The 22,717-nt window shown below is 33.4% G+C and overlaps 1 protein-coding gene across 1 annotated transcript; it reads left to right on the top strand.

The window, feature by feature from the left end:
* Positions 1-19,445: 19,445 nt before the first annotated feature.
* On the top strand, positions 19,446-22,510 carry LOC141668089 (indole-3-acetaldehyde oxidase-like). Its single transcript, XM_074474780.1, has 4 exons — positions 19,446-19,667; positions 19,806-20,460; positions 21,410-21,505; positions 21,956-22,510. Exons 2-4 carry the CDS (start codon positions 20,254-20,256, stop codon positions 22,103-22,105), a joined length of 453 nt encoding a protein of 150 aa, XP_074330881.1. The 5' UTR covers positions 19,446-19,667; positions 19,806-20,253; the 3' UTR covers positions 22,106-22,510.
* Positions 22,511-22,717: the final 207 nt, after the last annotated feature.

The raw sequence follows: 22,717 nt of genomic DNA, 5'->3' as shown, positions 1-22,717 counted from the left end.
TGCCCTTCTTTGAGACAACAACTTTAGGAGACTCATCCTCAGCTTTAAGAGAAACTGTCCTTGACTTTCTTCCATGCCTCTTGCTCCTTTGATCCATCTCAAGTTCATAAGTCTTGAGCATACCATAAATATTATCAAGAGTAGTTTCAGTAAGGTCATAGTTGTCTCTTATGGTAGTAGACTTCAAATCCCAATTTTCAGGAAGAGCTAAAAGGAATTTTAGATTTGAATCTTCAAGATCATATTCCTTGTCCACCAGTGATAGATCATTCAAGAGTTTGACAAACCTGTCATATAAATCAGTTAATGACTCATCAGCTTTTGAGTAAAAGTGCGCATACTCTTGAGTGAGTATAGTCCTTATGTTCTTTTTAATTGCATCAGTTCCTTGGCATCTTGTCTCCAAAGCATCCCATATCTCCTTTGCAGTCTTGCATCCAATTACCCTGTTTGACATGACATTATCAATGGCACTATGTAGCAAATGCCTTACCCTTACATCCTTGGCAATAGATGAGATATCTTCAGGTGTGTATTCACCTCTCTCCTTTGGTATGGTCTTTGCTGGTTGATCAGCAACTGCAACAGAGAGCTTAGTAGGCTTATATGGTCCTTCATTAATTCTGTCAAGTTATTTTGGATCTGTAGCTTCCAGAAACATAGCCATCTTCACTTTCAATATGGAATACTCAGAAGGTCTCACTATGGGAACCCTAATGGGTTTGAGTGTTTTGAGTTTTTTGAGTTTTGGTGGGCTTAGTTGGGGTTTGTATTTCTTTAGACATGATTGTTTGGATCTTTACTGTATGTGTGTTAACAGGAAAGCTCTGATACCACTTGTTAGGTCACACAACACTATAGAAGGTGGTTGAATATAGTGTTTATATAATCAAATCAATTTCAACACAAGTATGTAACAAAGATCTAGTATATTCAAATAAACTCTGTTACAATAAAACTGTTGTTCTCTCTCAGTGATGAACAGTATCACTAAGAGCTGCTAGGTTATAATGAATAATGTTTCTCGATAATGATAACATATATAGTGTAAACCCTAAGTCTGTGTTTATATAGTACACAGTTACAAGATATATTCTAATTGATATGGAATATAATTCTGTCTCCTAAAATATATCAATCAGATATCTTCTACAAGTCTTCTAGTCCTCTAACTCTTCATGCATATCCTCTTTTGTTTTAGTCCAGATCTTCTCCTGTAAATCAGCCGCATTCCTTATCTGAAGTCTTCCCGCACTTAAGTACTGATGTGTATCTTCTGACGCCTTAAGTTCTGATATTAAGTTCTGATTTCAGTAAGTTCTGATTTCAGTAAGTCCTGATATGTCCTGTTGTTAAGTTCTGAAAACTAAACACAAATCAGATTAGACATGACATCTCAAATATATCTAATATAAACTCTTAACTAAATATCATTAACTGATATAAGTCAAGAAATTACACACAACTAATCATGCTACAATTATGATTCTGATTTCAGTGAATTCTTGAGATGTAAACATTACTAAATTCACTAAAACCAAAATCTCATAATTAACTTATAACACACAAGTTACAATCAATACACTAGATATCAATTGTTAATAAATTTAGTTATAATCATTCATGCTGCTTAATTATTTTAAGTTAGTTTGACTTATGGAGCAAATAAAATCATTGAATTGCTTCAATTTCCATAATCCAAACTACCCAAAATAAATACTAAATATCTATGAGTTAGATACTAGCACTTAACTATTTTCATAATTATCCTTGAATAATCACCAATATGATATATGACTTATATACATGGCAATCACTCTCTGGATAATTAGTAATTTTAAAAATACTTTCTAAGCATTTAAAATATTGAGAGTTTCATACACATGACTTAGAAAATACTTCAACTTTCAATATTAGTAATTTTAGAAATAAGAATTGATTACTTAGAACAAAAAACTAAATAATATCACTAATATTAAAAGTATCACAATTATTCGCACAAGATACAAATTATTATGCTGCATATTATTTTAATATAGTTTAAATTATGAGACTAATATAGAATGGAGTTGTCTACAGTCATAATTTTAATCAATTAAAATAGTATTCAAACTTAATGCTATAATACTTAACTACCACAAATGTATATGACATTGTAATCATGATAATCAAGATAATAGCACTAAGTACAAGGTACTGGATTACTGATAAATTCAAAAGTCCTTTAAATATTGAAGATTTAATACTTGTGAACTTATGTGGAGAATTCCTTACAGATGAGATTTCCAACTAATATGCAATGAATGATATCCCACACTTACAAACTAGTCTTGAAAGATTAATTTTAACAAGTGATTTAATAAGTGTTTCTGCAAGTGACTCTTTGACTAAAAGACATGCTCTCGAAATAAATGATACTTGGTGTGAAGGTGCCTTGTCATAGAGTGATCCACAGAGTTGTTAGATTTGAGGTTGTTTCTTATCATAACAAGAAATCAATCTTCTTCCACGAAGTTGACAGCTTCCCGAGATGCTTCTTCTGTCACTTAAGTTGACAGCTTCAGAGATGCTTCTCCTGTCTTTCTTACAACCTGCTTAATCTGTATCTATATAGCCAAACATGTTAAGCATAATATCTTTAGGTACTTTACTCCAAGAGTTGGTAGTCCCTTAAGATATCTAATAATCTTGTTAATATCTATAAGATTGGATTCTCTAGGATCTAATTAGAACCTTGCACTTTGGCATCTTGAGAATATTACATGTTGTCTATTAGCATTTGTGTAAAAGAGTGAGCTCGTCATACCTCTATAGCTTGTCATTATACCTGAGTTGCACTGATCAAGCTTTAGTGGTTTCTGTTGGTAAGTAGTCTTGGCATGTTCAGAATCTTCCATATTTTGCATCTTCAAAAGGTCCTTAACTTACTTGTATTGCCATCATTCTTTTGGTTTACTTGTGCTCCTAAAAAAATTGTTCTTTTGGCTTGCTTGAGCTCCTAAAAGAATTATTCTAATAGCTTGCTTAAAGTAATCCCAAAACGAATTGCAACCTTTCCAACACGCTCCTCCTTACCTACTCTGCAATTACTTAGCAAATAATCTTGCACAAGTTTTTGTTAGTAGACCAATATATAACATTATCATTATATCACTCACATATAAAACAATATGTTTGTTCCTAGTGATAAGAGAGTTATTAATATGACGACTCTACTAGTTCATATTAAATTGTAACTTCAGTTAGAGTGCCATGCCATGTCCTTGACGATTTCTTGAGTAAGATACTTTTCATACCAACCTGAAGTGAGCTTGTGAAGAAGAGATATACAGAGTCCAATAGGTCTGCAACTGCAAAGTCCATGAACTATTGTGCATTGACTTCCTCTTTTGACTCACCAACCAGGAGTGCACTTGTACACATCTACTAGAGTCCAATTTCAAGTGTAATGTGCATCAGGTGCCTGATATGTCGTAATATCTTCAAGTCTCATCATTGGTGATTTCTGTCAGATACTGCTTCCTGATAATAACCTGGCATCCAGTTTGGCCTTGTCCCTCGTAACAATGCCATTGTCATCCAGTATTTACTTTTGGTTATCCTTGTACCAATTACAATATTGTCATTTGGTTTGGATACCAGCTTCCCTACAATCTGCTTGCTGACTGATTGAGTTCATCTTGCTTTTGCAATCACCCAATCAATCCGGATCTATCAGAGCTTCTATAACTTTCTTAGTTTCTTCTTCAGATAGAGAACTAGAAAAATAATAATTTACACTCAGTAGCCCCGCTAATCATAACTCCACCATCTGGATCACTTAAGAACTAGACTCCGCGAATAGACTTGACATTAAACCCTTTGTCTCAGCAGATATGTTCTTCAGTGTCCTCTTGATATTCAATGTGGTATTGTGTCTGACTAGTTGATCCTTCTTTTGCTCCCCCTAAGCTGTTGGTGGGTTTTCCTGAAAATCCTTACCCTTGCTGACTGACCTCATTGAAATAATGAGTTGTGTTATACACTGCCATTCCACTGATTGGATATGAATCATCAATACCATTAATTTCTCTTTTAACAGCTTGGAGAATGGAGTTGTTGAAATGTGCACTTAGACTTTCAATCATCTTCTGTTGATCAACCACAAATGCCCTGTAGATTGTAGACTCCACTAAGTAGCCATGAAAAATATCCTAACAAGTCTTAGCTGTAAATGTGAAGATCTTCAAACAACTGAAAATATTTCATTATTTTCTTCTGTAGAACATTCTCTTTAAACACTTTTAGGTTATCCAGTGTTTATTTCTGTTGGCCATTAACTCATTAGTGGTCTTCATGTATACATCCAGATCAAGGCTTGATCTAACTTGTTGCAAACTGTATTGACTGTTCCAGCCCTTTTGTATTTAGGAAGTCTTGATTAGTTTGATATTTCCCTTGTAGCTTTAATCAAGTTCTGGTTCTTCCTTTGTACCACTCCATTCTGACATGGAGTTCATAGTGCCGAGTATGTCTCAGAATATCCCTGATGTTACAGATATTAATCAGAACTGCTTCTAGAATTCAGTCCCATTATCTGTTCACAAGATCATTTCTTTTACAGTTGCTTCCAGCTTGATCTTCTTTGATGTGATCAATCACCATCTGTGATGTCTTGTCTTAAGAATGCATGAACAACAACTTTGTGTTAAGAGTAGTCATCCACTATCACTAAGGTATATCTTTACTTAGATGTGATGTTGTCCTTGACTCCTCTTTCTGACATGCCTCACATTTATCATCTTCTGAATTCCAGATGAGGTAGTCCTCTCACTAAACCCTTTTTACAAAAGAGTTCCTTGTGTTGATGTTCAAGGGTGAGAGCTTCCATTTCCATAACTAAACTTTTGTCAGATAAAGCTTTACAGTAGAAACCATTGACTTTACCTTTTCAGAGTACCCAGTCTAGCTACGAGCATATCCTTTTCCTTACTCTAACAAGAGCAAGCTTCTCAATCTTCCTACTTCAGATGAGACACTAATCCTTCATTGAATTGACATTTTGTCCTTTGATGCAGAACTGTCTGATAAGAGGATTTGTGCCTTGATTCTCCAGCAAGGAAGTTTCTTCAAATGTTATCAATGACTCCAATAACTAGTTGTTATCAGTGATATCAATTGTTGAGTCCATGATGACATCCCTTTTCTGCATAGCTTGTCTCATAATGAAAACCTTTGTTGTCATCTCCAAAGATTAGACGGAATAGCTTTTGTCAATCAAATTTGATTGTGAGGCTCTTTCTTTGATCATATGCCTTGAGTATGAATTACCAAGAATACATATGAATCAATTAACCTGTTATATCCTGCACTCACAGATGGATTAACAGTTCTTGGTACCCAACTTATCAGTTTAGGTCCAGATGGATTAGAGATATTATTATAAACAGAGATAACAACAGCTGCAACCTTATCATGCTAATTCTTATCTTTGACTGACCATTTTCTCCATTTTAATACCCTTGACAGATTTGTCTCTAGGATAGGGGAAAATGATTCCAACCTTATTTAAGGAGGACTAGCAGTCTTTGCCCTATTGAAATCCTAAACATGCTTCTATTATTAAGTAAGCATTGTATCAAGAATACATGGCATTCATTCAGAAATATGACACATAAGAATTAAGCAATATAGGCATGATATGGAATAAACAGAATTAACAAATAAATCACTAATTCTATCTAGTCCAATCCTGTTGATGAATCTCATCTAGCTATCTCAATCCAATTGTAAACCAATACATCTTAACAAACAATTCAGATCAAATGAATAAATCACATTGTAATAGGATAAATAGAGTAAGCATAAACAAAGGTCTTATATGCTGGAAAAAACATATACCTCACTAAAGCAATTAATCATGTTCAACAAATATTCAAACACATATTTAAGATCATCTAAAGTAACATGCACAAGTTAAACATCAATCCTAGTTACCAAAAAATAAGCTAGTGAACTAGTTCAACATTATCTATGTGTGATGCTATCATGCTTGTGCGGGTGTTAAACATTTAAACATTAAGATCTTATCATGCATTAAATATTGAGAACATTATATTGCAGTGGTTCAAGAAATTGAAACCTGAGATATGTGAGTTGGATCATCTTCAGAGATTGCTGTGAAAGCAAGATATTCATTATTCTTGTCATCTGATCCATCCCAACTCTTTTCCGTGCACTATAAGTTTTGACTGGCTACTTCCCTAAGAAAACATACCACCTTTGTCTCAACTCTTCAGTTGAATCCCTACTCATCCTTGTTTGTCAAGCTTCTTGTTCTGTTGTAGCAAAACCCCTGATAGTTACTTGACACATATTTCTTGTCATACATATAGATATCAAATCTTGTTGATGTCCCATTCTCAGTCTTGTAATCACCCCTTGAACTGAATCTGTAAGAATCTCTGCTTCGGAATAGATAGGTTTGATCCTTGGATATAGCTTATGTACTCCTTGTGAATCTGATGTGACCAAACTTCCCTGAAAAGTGAAACACTGCCCTGACGTCCAGTCCCTCAAGTACTTCTACCTGAGCTTCTTCTGATTCAACTCTCAATGACTCCTACACTCTGTCCTGAGGTTCCAATTTTACTGCATGTAACTGAGATATCTGTATGTCTCCACTATTCTCTCTGATCTCCACAATTCCTGCCTCTTTGATCTCATTGATTCCCTGATAAATGTAGCATTGGTACAAACCACTGTGTGACTGTATAATCTAGAATCATAGAGTTGTCTTAAAATCTCCGAGAAAAATTGTACCCGAAGAAATTTCATTCAATTCCTGCGTCTGAAAATCCAGTGGTATCCTATGGAGTAAGCCTTTGAGGAAGATTCACAATTTTCGTCTGTAGGTCTTGAAATCAGTTCCATCGGAGTAAGAAAACCATTATCTTCAATTTCCGTATTCGGGAATCTTCCGTCTAAATAGCACATGGTCTTCGTTTTCTTCGAAAGATTAAAATCCACTTTAAAAGCCCGGAGGAATCTCGAGTCTACCAATCCTTGGAGTACCCTTAATTTAATATTTAAGAAAAATTAAATTTCCATTATTTTTAATTTTCTTAGAAAATAAATTAATCAAAAATAAATATTTACATAAAATCTAATTTTGAAGAATTTCAAATTTTCTTAAAAATTAAATAAAATGTAAATTATTATTTAAGAAAAAATTAAATTTAAGAATTTTAAATTTTATGGAAAAATAAATAAATCAGAATTAATTATTAAGGAGCTACAGATGTGGCGACTACTGTTCTCCTGTATAACTTTTGTGGCGACTTAGTGCGCCGACTTTTACTTTAAAAAAAAATTGTGTGGCGACACCAAGCTCCTCTCTTCTTTCTTAGAAATTCTGTGGCGACCGCTGCTAGCTACCAGTTGATTGTCATTATCCCTTGTACACTTCTACTAATTTGATGCGCGTGATAGGAGGACTGCGCGTACAATTAACCTGAGACCATACTGCCAAATTTCCGTGCGTGAGCGACACAACTTCCAAGGGACTTCCGTTTTACTGCAGGCGCGTGTACTCTGATATTTGTTTAGTTGCATGTACACATTGATTTGATAACCAAATTAACCACCAAAAGGAAAAAATGGCAGCTAAAAGATTTGCAACTGGATGTACAAAACAAATTGCGAAGGTAATAATTTAGGAAACTGGCAGCTGGAAACAAGATGAATCAGAAAACTGGCAGGCAATTACCCAAAAATTTAATTTATATTAATAATTTTATTTACTAAACTTTAAATAATAAATTTATTTAAGTCAAATTTATACAATAAATTTATTTAAATTGAGTTCATAAAATAAATTTATTCAAGTTTAAATAATAAACTCATTTAAATTAAATTTAAAAAATAAATTTACTAAATCAAATTTATAAAATAAGTTTATGTAAAATCAAATTAATAAAATAAATTTATTTAAGGATCCTGATATGTGTATCAATCAGTCTGCTCTGATACCAATTGTTGGGTCCCGAATTATCGTAGAAGGGGGGGTTGAATACGATAATCACTAAATTAAAAATTCTTTCGAATCTTTTGCGGATAAAATATTTAGTGCTCGGTTAGTGGTTTCGAATTCTTGAGAGAAATAGTGTTTGAAATGATAAAATCAAGGAATACAAGATATTCGGGAAAATATATATTCGTATATAAATCCTCGAGGGTGTTGCTACACTCCGGTAAATAAATTAACCGGCTACAATCTAAGAACAGTAAAGTTCCTAGCTACAACAAAGATTTACAAATCAAATCCTATACAATAATATAGCTTTTGTTTATCTAAGGATTTAATTACCGGGTAACGATTATAATGCCCCTATGAATATACAAGAGTTAAATCGGGCATTATAACATTACTCCGGTGAGAAGTTAAACGGATGTACAAAAAGTTTGAGCTTCTCTGTAAATCAATGCTGCCATTTTCACTTCTCTTTTGGGAGAGAAGATGAACAAAAAAATTGATCCAAAAATGAATGTCTCCTTTTTTTCTGTTGCAAAGTGTAGACTTTATCCCTTAAAATGTGTGGCTAAGGAGAGAGAACTTCTGTGGCGACTAGATTTATCTTTTCTGTGGCGATCAAGGAAGCACAAGTTCTGTGGCGACTAGTAGTATTAGTACAACTGTTAGTAGAACAAAATTAATCACCTGTATGGCGACCAGTGTACTACTAGTACTTAATCAAAAACAAAGCAGCAGCTTTGTGGCGACAGGAGGGAAAAGATTTGTCTCTAGCGACCAGGGAGTACTACAACAGGTACTTAAACCAAATCTCCATGTGATTTTGTTTTACTTTTATTCCTTTTCTTTTTTTTTGCTTTTCATTTTTCATTTTTCCTTTTTCCTTTTTATTTGTTTTTCATTTTTTTTTGTTTTCTTTCTTTTTCTATTTTCTTTTTGTTTTCTTTTCTTTTTCTCTTTTCTTTTCTTTCTTTTTTTTGTTTCTTTTTGTTTTAAATTTAAATTGTAATTAAATTAATTTATAAAATTAACTTAAATATAATTTATATTTATAAAATAAACTTATTTAAAGTTTATAAAATAAATCATTTTAAGTTTATTAAATAAATTATATTAAAGTCCATTAATAAATTTATTTAATTTACCAATTAAACTTTAAGCTTCGCCAGTCCCCTGAGTTATTTAGCTGAATACCCCGCACACCTCTTCTCGTACTTTAAAAGATAAATGTTCAATCTAAGTACGTTCCTGAACTTAACAATTCTTCTAAAAATAATACCCAGATTCCTTTCACGAGCTGTTGACGCCTAGTGCAACTGGTCTGGTTCACAGACGACTAACCCCGATTCAGGTCTTCGTATTATGACCTTGATTAAATTGGTAAGCTTGCCTCAACTTTATTGCTTCAGACACTGACTGTCAATAAATAACTGTACTTTCACTGGAATCCTTTCTGGTAATTTAGACAATATCTTCATTAACCTCTGTCTATACCATGTCTTCAATTCTTCAGATTCCTATGCTTCGAACACTGTCTATCTTCAATCAATGCCAATACACTGAAATCTTCCGGTAGCACTTGTATACTGATCTTCAACATTTCTGAAACCCTGAAAGTCTTTAACCTTTGTTCTTCACTGAGGCATGATCATATTAATGAACTTCTTTCAATGACCTGTAGACAGACTTCAGGCCTTCTTCTAATCTTCCGATTCTTTGTATTTGCCTTGTCTTCATTCTTCCTGATTTCTTGTATAGACGTAGTATTATTAACCTGTCATGTTCTAGTGTTGTTATCGTGTTGAGTTATCACATAACTGTTCATACAGCTACGCAGTCTCACCAACAATCTCCCCCTATTTGATTGTTAAACCTAACAAACAAATTAAATAGAGAGGATAACTCAACTAACAACTAGAAAAAGTAATGTACCAGGACTTGTAAATAATGCTACTGGTTTTCTGGATCAAATACTGCATTTCCAGATTTCTTGAGTAACTGAAATGAAAGATGCTTGTTCCTCTAGCACTGAACTGATCTTCAAGTAGTTTTATCTTCATTTCCTTGGTTCTTCAAATCTCTGCCAGATAACACTTCTCAGTCTTGAAGTAATCATCAGCAGCTTCTTTTGTACAACCACATTTCCCGTTGAGAAGCGCATATCTCTCTTGATTCTCCTCCTATGAGAATCAACTGCTTAAAGGAGATCACCTTCGTCTACCACCTCTCCCGTACAATAGGATCTGCAGATAAGAACTAATGGTACTCCCCTTTTGGAAAGCAGCTTCTTCCCTTGTGAATAATAGTGATGAACCAAACCACTTCTTCTGATCACTAGGAAATCACCTTGTGTTTACCACCTCTCCCGTACAATAGGATCCATAGTAACAAACAACAATGGTGTGGTGTAGTGTACATGTGCTTTACCTTTTTCCTCCTCCCTGCTATTCCCCCCCCCCCAGTTGAGGAATCCTCCAAACTATTATATAAGCTTTTATCTCCCCCTTAGAGAAGGAATATATGCTGTTGTCTGAAGGAGTTCTCATATTTTACTTGGTTGGAAAAGAAATATCAAGTCAGAGTCTGATCAACCATGTACCTTTAAATGCTGCAAGAATGACTTCACTATTGATCATCATGTTCACCAATCTTCCCAACTCCTTATATCTCCCAACTGTGAGATCACCAATTTCTACCAATTGTTAGCTCCCAACTTGTTAAATCCCGAAGTATTCTAATCCAATATGTAAATGTTAGGTTCCTAAGAGTTAGGTTCCAATCATAAACAGAGTCGAGACTTTCTGCACAATCAAACTTTAAAGTGTATCAAATGGATGTCAAAAGTGCCTTTCCTGAATGGTGAGCTAGAAAAGAAGTTTATGTGCAACAACCCCCTGGATTTGGGGATCCAAAATTTCCAAATTTTGTGTACAAGTTACTCAAGGCTCTATATGGACTAAAACGGGCACCTAGATCTTGGTATGACACACTATCAGATTTCTTACTGAAGCATGGTTTTACTAGAGGAACCATAGACAAGACTCTCTTCTACAAGAAACATGGTGAAGATATGATCCTAGTTCAGATTTATGTGGATGATATCATATTTGGTTCTACTGATGAGAAGCTTTGCCAAAGATTCTCCAAGCTTATGCAAAGTGAATATGAAATGAGTATGATGAGGGAACTGAGTTACTTCCTTAGAATTTAAGTCAGTCAAAGAAGTGATGGTATCTTTATCAACCAAACTAAATATGTCAAGGATCTATTGAAATTTTTTGGAATGGTTGATTGTTCACCTGCATCTACACCTATGTCTACTGCAACAAAGTTAGATGAAGATAAAAAGGGCAAGAGTGTAGATATCTCAAGCTATAGAGGGATGATTGGATCATTGCTTTATTTAACAGCAAGTAGACCAGACATCATGTTTGCAACACATCTATGTGTAAGATTTCAAGCCAATCCAAAAGAATCACATTTGATGGTTGTAAAGAGGATTTTCAGATACTTGAAGGGAACTCCAAACTTGGGATTATGGTATCCTAAAGGAAATGGTTTTGAAGCTGTTGGTTACACAGATGCAGATTTTGCTGGATGCAGGGTTGACAGAAAGAGTACCAGTGGAAGCTGTCAATTTCTTGGACAAAGACTTGTATCTTGGTATAGCAAGAAATAACAATCTGTATCAACTTCTACTGCTGAAGCTGAATACATAGCTGTAGGAAGTTGTTGTGCTCAAGTGCTTTGGATTATAAATCAGCTAATGGATTATGGCCTAGTGTTGCAGAAAATTCCTATTATGTGTGACAATACTAGTGCTATATCTATAGTAGATAATCCAGTTAATCATTCTAGGACAAAGCACATTGATGTGAGGTATCATTTCATCAGAGAACATGCTACAAATGGTACCATTGAGCTCATTTTTGTACCAACTAGAAAAATAATTAGCTGACATTTTTACTAAACCTTTGGATGAAGCAACTTTCACTAAACTTGTAGGTGAAATTGGAATGCTTAACTCTTTATCCTAAGGCAAGAACTCAGCTAATGTTTTGTAGCAGATTAATCTCCAGTAAATCAAAATTAATTTGATTAAATTGAAAATTAACTGAAATATGAATTATAAATATTTCAGAAATCTCTCCATATTAGTTTTTCAAATTCAAATTCAACTTGGAATTTTTCAAATTCTAAGTAAACTACTCAGTTGTTAACTTACATTCTTAATATGTAAAATTAACACAAGGAAGAATTACAAAAACCAAAAGTATATAGAGAACTGAGTTATCGATAAGTAAAAATTGACTTCTCGACAAGTCATTTTAGGACTTCTCGAGTGAGTCCTCGATAAGTCAATCTACTGACTTCTCGAGTGACTTCTCGATAGGCTTAAAAAATGACTTATCGATAAGTCCTTGTAGAGTTCTCTAGTAGTGTTTATTCACATGGTTCTCTACAAGTACAATTTTTGACTTATCAATAACTCGGAACTGAGATAATTTAAATTAACAAATTATTTTGGTAAAATACTTTTGGAAAATTCATTCTAATTTCATTTTGAATTTATTCAAATAAAAGTTGGAATTAATTTAGTTCACTTTTTGGACAAACTGGGTATTTATTTCACATCTCGATAAGTCAATTTTGAGTTCTCTAAAAGAGTAATTTAAAATAACTTCTCGATATGTACTTTTTCTCTTAAAATGACTTCTCGATAGACAAACCCCAAATGTCTATTTTTGAGTTCTCGACAAGTCATTTACTTTTACTATAATTACCCAGACTTCTCGATACATATTTTAACTTAGAATTTCTCAAAATTCCAAGCAAACTGAATATTTATTAATTCATATCCTAAATATATGAAGTTAATAAATAATAGATCAAAAGAAGCAAAAAATATGAAAAACTGAAATAATTTAATTCATAAATTATGTTCAGCAAAATACTTTTGACATACTTTATCTATAATTACTCAGACTTATTGACACATTTACGTGCTTATGTGCAATTTTTTTTAAATATGGAATATGTTAGTCTAATGAAAGTAGACTAGTACATTATATGTGATGTTTTGAGAATGCTGATAATAGTTAAATTTATTTGACTATATGCTAATTATGTGTCTTAGATTTATTCAAAATAATTCCTTATCAGTATTTGTTTTGATGAGTTAGCCAGTGGAATATTTTACTGATAGGAAAGGTTACTCTTTGTGTAGGGGTACTTGTTTATTTGCATGGGGAATAGTTAACCTAGAAAGTGAACTAAGATCCACGAGTACTTGCATGGGGAATAGTAACTAGAAAGTTAAGTCACTTCTAACTATCTAGATACTCGTAAAGTATGTTTGTGTGATTATTACACTTATTAACCGGGAAATTCAAGAGTCTTTTGATTTCTTTTCTCCTTCTATAAATTTAAACCCTTCTCTCTTCATTATTCATCACTACTCTCTTTCTCAACAAACATCCTAACTTCAAAACTCACTTCTTGTTCATCTCTCTCCAATGGTTGCCCCGGTCTTCTACAAGCTTATCAATGGAGTTTATCAACCCGCTTTTCATTTGGCTGACAACCAAGTCTACTATGACCCTTTCGGACTGCGTGTCCGCATCAGGGGGATTGTTTGCAGCCCCTTTGATGTTCCCCTTGACGTTTTTGACGAACTCTCGTGGGACGATCAGATAAACTTCCTATTTTTTATGGGAGAAGTCTCTCTTGAGCAGGAGAGACGTGCCATGGTGGCTGAGCAGCAACGTCTTGCTGCTCTGGAGTTGCAAGAGAGAATCATTTCTCTTGCACACTCCATGTCCAGAGCATACCAGCGCTGGGAAAGGAGAATAGAAGCCGAGAAGAAGAAGAAGCAGAAACTAGAGTAGTTAGGATTAGGATTCACTTGTTGAAATCTATATCTTTATGTACTCTGTTTCTATTATTAATGAAAATTCTACTTCTTCTCTATTTTTTTTTCCTGTTTGTGTCATGATTGTTATGTGTTATAACTCAGTTGATCCTTATCTTTTCTGCAATAATGCTTGCAACTAAATATCTTACACTGCATATGTCTAACTAAACTCCAAAAAGTTACATATATTCAATGCAGTACATGTACAACACAATCTATTCAAACAACAATAGGAAATTCAGATAATCAATCAACAGGCATTTGTGCTAAACTGCAGCTAATACATTTCAAAACCAAACTGCAGTTCACCCAGGCATAGCAACACAAACTCAAACATAATCTCACTTAGGTGACTCTTGAAAGAAACCTGTTTTACAAAAGAACATAAACTTCACAAAATGTTCTTCAGTTGTTTTGATGTTTGAGAAAAGAACCACCACAAACATGGGGAATTCATCAGTTTTCACTGAAGATCCCATGAATATCTCTAATGCACCTTCATGTGCAAAACATTCTTCACAGATTGAAAGGTTTGAGGGTAGTACTCCCGAGGGGGAGCTATCTAAATCTTCTCCAATTCAATTGGAGGTTCCTCAAGAAGGAACAACTCCCCTCATAACTCTAGCAGAAGCTGCCTTAGCAGTCGAAGCTAAAAGTACAATTGCCTATTATATTATCATGAGAGAGGAAAGTATAGCACATTTAAGTGCCAGTATGTTGCAAGACACAGAAGGTTTTGAGGCTGGTGTACATGACAGTAACCCAGCCAAATCCCCTCCAATTCAATTGGAGGTTCCCACTATAAGTGAAGGACAACACATTATCAAAACCACAGAGCAATCTGTGAGTTAAACTGTGACCCTAGTCACAAGTGTTTCTGATGAACCATCCACCTAACAACCTTAAACTAGTATTCACTCTTCTGATGAAATGAGTATGATTAGATCTATATGGATTACCCCTAATCATATGATCACAGACAACTCTTCTCAGCCACCTCTTATTTATGTAAGTCAAACAATAATTGAGCCTTTCATATGAGGATAAGAGAAAAGCTTGAGAGAAAAACAGAAAATAAGAGAGGCAGGATCCTTCCTGGAAAAAGGAGAGGTAGATGAGTGTCTGGATTTAGTAATCCTTGTGAGGAAACTCTGACTCTTAAAAGTCATGAGACTAGTGCAGTGAGAAGTAGTGAGACTACTTATTCAAAAGAACAGAGAGCTTAAGATTTTTGTTACTGACAGAATTCTTCTGCAGATCTAAGTAAAACTCCTATTCTACTTGATGAATTCATCACTACAGATATCACTGAAGCTTGAAGCTACATATAGTGTTCTAAATGGACAATGACAAAAGCTTGAACAATGTGCATCTAGCTGGATATTTCTACCTAGAGATAATGTCAAAAAAGGGGAGAATATATCTATATACAAAAACAGCTGGATGGATGTTGCCAGAAAATAATATCCTCTTCTTGATAGAGGGAGGAAAGAGTAAATCTAAAGGCAACTCACAAAAGAAGACAAGATGGGGAGATTAACTCCGGCATTTAGTTAGAGTTTTGACATCATCTATCAGAACTTGTGCATAATTCCATAATGAACAAGTTGGGGGAGATTGTAATATATAAGTAATGATGTCAAAGATCACTGAAGATTATAATATCATTAGTGTCCCTGATCAAAGTATGAAGCAAGCCAAATGGACATTTGATCAAGTAGATTAATGAACTGTTATTTTTGGTAATCAGCTAAGCTTGGGGCCAACCCTAAGTAAGTTTTATTGTTATCTTAATTTTTATTTTGTACTTGTAACGTTTAAAGTCTGTAAAAATGTCGAAGGAGCAGACTGAAGTCTTTTTCTAATAAACAGTATCAAGCCTAAGAATTCTATCTAGAAGAAGATCAAGAAGATCATGCCTCAGAAGAATTATGAAGAAGCTTGGAGTTGAATAAATCTGTATTAGGAAAGATACTCTAAGTCAATATATCTACAAGTCACAGATTTAATGTTATAGAGAAGTCATTCGAGAACTCCAGAATGGCTTATCGAGAAGTCAGGAAAGCTACTAGAGAACTCAGTGAGATATCAACAAGTCAAGAAGACATGAAGGTTGGAGATATCGACAAGTCATTTGTTCACTAGAGAACTCAGAGTTATCGATAAGTCTACATTCATTAGAGAACTCTGAGTTATCGATAAGTCTAAGTCTACTAGAGAACTCAGAGATCTCGATAAGTCTAAATTTACTAGAGAACTCAGAGACATCGACAAGTTAAATTTTGACTAAAAAACTCTGAGATATCGACAAGTTAAATTTGATTAGAGAACTCTGAGATATCGACAAGTCACGAAGCTACTAGAGAACTAAGAGTTATCGATAAGTCAAAGTGAAGATGTGAAGACTAGAGATCTCGACAAGCCAAAATTCTCTTATAGAGAACTGAAGACCTCTACAAGCCAAACTAAATATAGAGTACTAGAGATCTCGATAAGACAATATACTTATCGAGATGTCAAGTGTTCTATAGACCTAAACTGGAGATCTCGAGGTACAATCTCAAAGTACAAAGTTGCAGATCAGTTCAATATCCAAGATAAACAATCAATAAATAATCCAAAAGCTGGATTGACAAGTCTACAAAAAGCAGCTTGAAGAATGTGCAAGATCAATGGTAAAGATTAACTGACAGAGGAAGATCAAAGTGAACACGGGATGCTAAAGATATGCTAAGCCAGAAATGGAAGATCTACTTTTCTATAAATAGAAATGACAAGTGACAGTTTAGAAAAGCTAATAGCATGTCTTATTACACACTGTGCAAACCAGCAGTTAACTAAGTTATAAAGCTAACACTGTTCCTTTAGTCTGTAACGTCTGGGAAATTTACGTCTGTATTATATCATATTTATAATAAATTATGTATATTAATGTGTCATTTATGTGTAATTATCTGTCAAACCCTAATTGCTACTTGTTATGTGCATTCTGTGTCATTCCGGTATTTTTAAGATACTTTATTTTCCATTTATCGCTTTCATTTCAAACGTTTTACGACCCAAACCATGATTTTAAAGCAAGTATTTCAAATAAAATAATGGGCCTTATTTTTCATCAAACGGCTTTTACCATCGCATTATTCTGAACATCTAAGTATTTTATAAATTTTCTCGTTTAGCGAAAAATGACTTTTCCGGTCCCCATTGGGTGTTAAAAACCCCACAAAAATCACATTATTATTTTTATAAAATTATAGGAATTTTATTTATACCATTTCTTTGTATTTTTGCATTATTCACAATTTTTGGGAAATTTTAGCATATATATTACATATATAAAATAATTATAAATTAAATTTTAATACTCAAAAATTATAAAAATTAGGGCCTAATATTTTTATTAGGAGTGGAATTAGCCCCTTAATTTTATTTAGGGGTATTATTTTTACTAGTATAAATAGCTTAATTTCTATTAATTAATTACTGATTAATTATAAAAATTCAGTAAAAATTCGGAAAATCCCCAATTTTCCAGAAATTAGGGTTTGGTGTTCTTGATTTCAACCGGAGATTTGATCGTGATTCTGACCTTCAAATCAGACATGTAAGTAGTCGTTGCAAAGCTCTTGATCTCTACTTTCTATTCGTGTAATCAATTTCATGTTTTATATCTTTGAATTTCAATTCAATTTTTAGGGTTCTTGAACTGATTTGGGTATTTACAAATCGTTGTGTTTTGGTTGATGAGAGTTATATGAATAGATTGCCCAGGTTATGTAGATGATTATACGTATTTTTAATTGATTTTTCTATTCCCGAATTTGTGATTTGTGATTTTGAGTGTTCGACCCGTTTTTGAATTCGGGTTTTTAGTTCGAGGGGTTGTTTGATGTTTCTGTGGCCACGAACGTGTAGATCGTTGAATTTCCAGTTCCTTGACACCGGTTTCGTGTGATTTGGTTTCGGTTTTATGCTCGCCGGAGAACCGCCGATAACGGCGGCTGTTCTTCGTTTTCCGACTGTTGATCGACGAAGGAGGACGGAGGACAACATGAGGAGGTGTTTGTGTTGCTGTGGAACAAAAACGATGAAGAAACGAGGTGGAATATCGCCGTGTGCAGCCGTATTTCGCTCGCCGGAAAGCCACCGGCGTCGCTGCCAGCGACGCGTTCTTCCCGACCCGACAGGTTCGTGGGCGACCCGATAACCCGGTTCCAACCCGGAACGATGACCCGAGTTTGATCCAGTAAAACCCAATCTGTTGTCCTGATTCTTGTTTCTGACTTTTAATTTTTTTTAATATTTTAGTAAATCAAAATTACTTTTTAATAATTCTAAAAATCAATTAAAAATCAGTTTTAAATTCTGAAAAATATTATTAATAATTTTAGAATTATTTTAATAATTTAGAAATTCGAATTTAGTTATTTAATTAATTATTTAATTATTTACCTAATTATTTATCTATTTACTTATCATTTAGTAATTAAGTAATTAATTAATAAATAAGGATTAAAATTTATCGAATATTATGAGTAAAGATTCGATAATTAAATAATACGAATAACTCGTATTCATACTAGTAATTGAACGATAAGTAGATTATTATTATTCGAGCGATAGTTACTTATTCGAAGAATATCATAATAATTATTCGTAACGAATAATTAAATACAGATAATCGATTAAATCGTATAAGTTGTAATAATAATCGTAATAATTCAATAATTATACGAGAAAGGTAATAACTCATATTTATACGAGTAATTGATTGTTGAGTTGGATTATGATTGGAATAATAACTGATTATCCGATAAATAATGTAACAGCTAGTTGTATCGATTATTTATTTATAAATAATCGATCTAATCGAGTAAATATTAATAAATTGTAAATATTTATAATAAATTGTAATTAATCATAATAATTAGGGATTAATTATTTTAAATTATTAAATAATTATTTATTAATTATTTATTAGTTATTTATTATTTATTAATTATTTAAAAATGATTAATTATTTCGATAATTAATCAAATAATTTTTAATAAATCATAACAAACTCATTTTAATTCCAAAAATTATAGAAAAATTATTTTTGACTCTGATTTTTCTTAAATAAATATTTAAAATTATTTTAGGGTTTAAAAATTAGTAATAATTATTTATATTAGATAATAAATGGAATTATCAGTGTTTAATTGATATTAATTAGACCGTTAATCCGATTTGAGCAAAACGAAAGCCCTTTGACTCAGAAAAATAAATTCATCTACGAGAAATCCTAAATGCTAAACAGGTTTGTTTGTTCAATTAGGGTTGTTTATTCAATTAGGTTTAATTTTTTCAATTACGTTTGTTCGTAATTTTTAATTGGGTTTTTTTGAACAGGTCTTGAGATTCAGTGAGCTTCAGTTAGGTTTGTGTTCTTGTGTACACATTTGTGGTATTTTGTTTTATATTAAGCAGTAGTTGCTTCCTCTATTACACATGTAACCGGAAAATAATGTTATCATAAGAAACTGGAAGAATTATGCTTATGTAATCTAAAAGATTCCAAGATATTATATTTATTAACCAAAACCAAACATGTACAGATAACGGAGTATGTAGATGCTGATTAAACATCTAAAGTTGACTTTAGATGTTGTATGAATCAATGGGTGGAGTAGTTGTGTCCTTTTACACAAAAAGAAACCAGCTTTCTGGGATGGTGCTATTTTACTTGCTCCTATGTGCAAGGTTTGTCTCTCTTTTTCTCAGTATATAAACATGTAGGACAAGGAATTTCGAAAAAAGAGAAACATATGCTTATAATTTTTACTTCAAATGTAGAACATTATGTACATGTCTTAAGTCATGACACTTCTATTTAATCAGATTGCAGATGATGTAAAGCCAAACGGATTGGTGATTTCTGCTCTGACCCGGAGAGGTACAAGGGTCTTACATTGCGAAGGCTGTAATAGAACACGTGACATCTACTCTTTCTCTAGAAGTGGATTCTGTTATATACTAAAACCTTCACACATTTGATAGCCTAAAATTGTTTTATGAGCGAAGTGCAGGAGAACTGGTAGAATATATTTTGCCTTCTATCTGGGATAGATTGGGGATGTCATTAAACTATAAACAAAGGATTGAAATGAATGAATTATTCAATCGGGATGAAATATGGAGGAAAAGGGGTTTATCTCGTGTTCCCATTATGATGTCAGTTACTAAGAGAGCATCCCCTGGAAAAGTGAGCATTCTTTCAGATGGATCTATCATTGTGGAAGTTGGAGGGATTGAGCCTGGGCAGGGGCTATGGACAAAGGTAAAATAAATGACTGCATATGCTCTCAGTTCGATCCAATATGATGGAACTGCGGACCTTGCGGAAAAGGTACGGGTTGTGCAATCTGATACTCTGAGCTTAATTCAAGGGGGAATTACTTCCTCAAGCACTACATCTGAATTAAGCTGTGAAGTGGTCAGAATTTGCTGCAATATCTTGGTTGAACGACTTGTCCCTCTTAAGGAGAGTCTACAGGTTCAAATGACTCCTTTAAACTGGCATTCATTAATTCTTCAAGTATCTATCATCTCTTCTTAAAATTTATTTTTATGCCTTATAATCTCCAATAGGTTGATGCATGTCGATTTTGTTTCAGTTCTGTAAATTATGTCAGATATGTTCTTCTCTAAATGTGTGGACGAAAGAAAGCTACTTGAGATTAAAGTGTCTTGAGAGCACATATTACAAGAAGCATTTTAAACTTGAAAACATTTAACTATTAGCAACTCCAATAGATTAGCTATTTGGCATCCTTAGCTAAAACATAAGAAGAAACTACTCCAATAGTGAATCACTAGGATCTTCTTCGCATTACTTGTAAATAAGTAGCCTCTCTCTTCTCTGAACTTATATTTTATTATAAATTATTAAGAACAATCATTTTCTCCCTCCAATGTAAATGTACTTTTAGAGATGAAAAGTATATTTTAGTAATAAAATATTAGATGAAGAATGAATAAAAGGAGAATTGTTGGAGATAAGAATACACATATTCATGTCCTAATTTATTAAGAGTTGATTTATATTAAATTTATGGAATGGAACTAAGATAAAATTTATGGGATGACGATACCGTGTAGTTGGTTTTAGCGATGATACCAGACAACAACTGTTATTCATTGTTCAGTATATATAATTCCACACAACAGTCAGTGTATATGAATATCTAACCATCAAGTCCTAACTTGTAGTTGGTATTATATATTGTCATGGTTGCCAATCTGTGGTAGTTAATCCCTTGCATAGACTTCTATAGTTTTACAACTTTTGTTCATACTAATATGATAAAAACTTATACAAAGAATCATTTAGTATTTGGATGATTTAAAAAAGAGATAAGCAAGAGTACTTGGAAATATCTGTAGCAGAGCTGCATTACCTGAACTGATGAGTAAATAATTTTAATAATTTGTTTATTATTCAGGCATACTCACGTGGTCTGAGCTTATCAGCAAGTGGGTACTTTGTACCTGACTCCAATTGTAGCCGGTACTTGAACTACGGGGCAACAGTAAGTGAGGTGAGTTTGTTGAACACTCATGTCTTATCTTAATTTTAATAATATGCAACTTATGCCTTGGGAATATGGTTCAAAATTGATATTCTTTCATTCTTCACTCTTTGGATAAGTTCACAGAAGAGGTCTAGATTATCAATTGTTTATAGAATTTCTCCTGCTACAGTGCTTAATTTATGGTTTTAACAAGGACAACCAGATTTTTATACTACAGGTGGAAATAAATATTCTAACGGGAGAAACCAGTATCCTTCAAGCGGATATCATCTATGATTGTGTCCAAAGTATGAACCCTGCTGTAGACATGGGACATGTTGCCAAACTTTAATCATGATCAAACATATTAACATTGTTCTCACTCCTTAAACTATTTCAAACCCAAATGTTTCCTGGTGAATCTTTTCTTATAATATAAGTGATTACAGTTGAATATAAAGTTTTACTATCATACAGATTGAAGGGGCTTTTGTTCAAGGAATTGGATTCTTCATGTCTGAAGAGTACCTTACTAATGCAGATGGGTTGGTGGTTGCGGATAACACATGGACATACATGATACCAACGATAGACACCATCCCAGACAATTCAATATTGAGGTATTGAACAGCGGACACCACGAGAAATGTGTTCTATTATCTAAGGGTATGTCTGCGGTCTTTACTTGCTCAAGGACCCCTGATGATTTTGTTGTATTGTAGTTATATTAATTATCTAGCAGTGATTAGTGCTCTTGAGAAGGCAGATAATGACGAGACTTTCAAACAAGAGTTGACGAAAGTTTCATAAAGGCTTGGAAAAGTTTTAGGCGAGACAGATTTCCATTTGTTTTGTTGATCGGAAGCATAGTAGAGAAAATTGAAGAGAAGACTAGCCCGCATGAAAGGGGATGACTTGAGTACTAGGAATATGGTTGATTTTAAACATTAAGATTAGTTGTACTTGAAACCGGAATAGTTTGTTTAGAATGATAGACGTATTTGAGATAAGTTGTACACATTGAGAATTTGTTGATCTTGAATTCAATTGGGTAATAATATATATGTATTGGTTGAGTTTTGATAATCAAGTTTTTCAGTATCGTGGTTAATGCATTGTGTAATATTCGATGTTAATATAGGACTTTCAGCACACGTAAAAAGGGCAATAACATCAATTCTAGAATAAATAATTGATGTCTATTTTTGAAATTAACATTGGTTATATTAAATAAAATGA

This window comes from Apium graveolens, chromosome 6 (genome assembly GCF_009905375.1).
Source record: "Apium graveolens cultivar Ventura chromosome 6, ASM990537v1, whole genome shotgun sequence".
Lineage (NCBI taxonomy): Eukaryota > Viridiplantae > Streptophyta > Magnoliopsida > Apiales > Apiaceae > Apium > Apium graveolens.
This window is presented reverse-complemented; position numbering and strand designations above follow the sequence as displayed.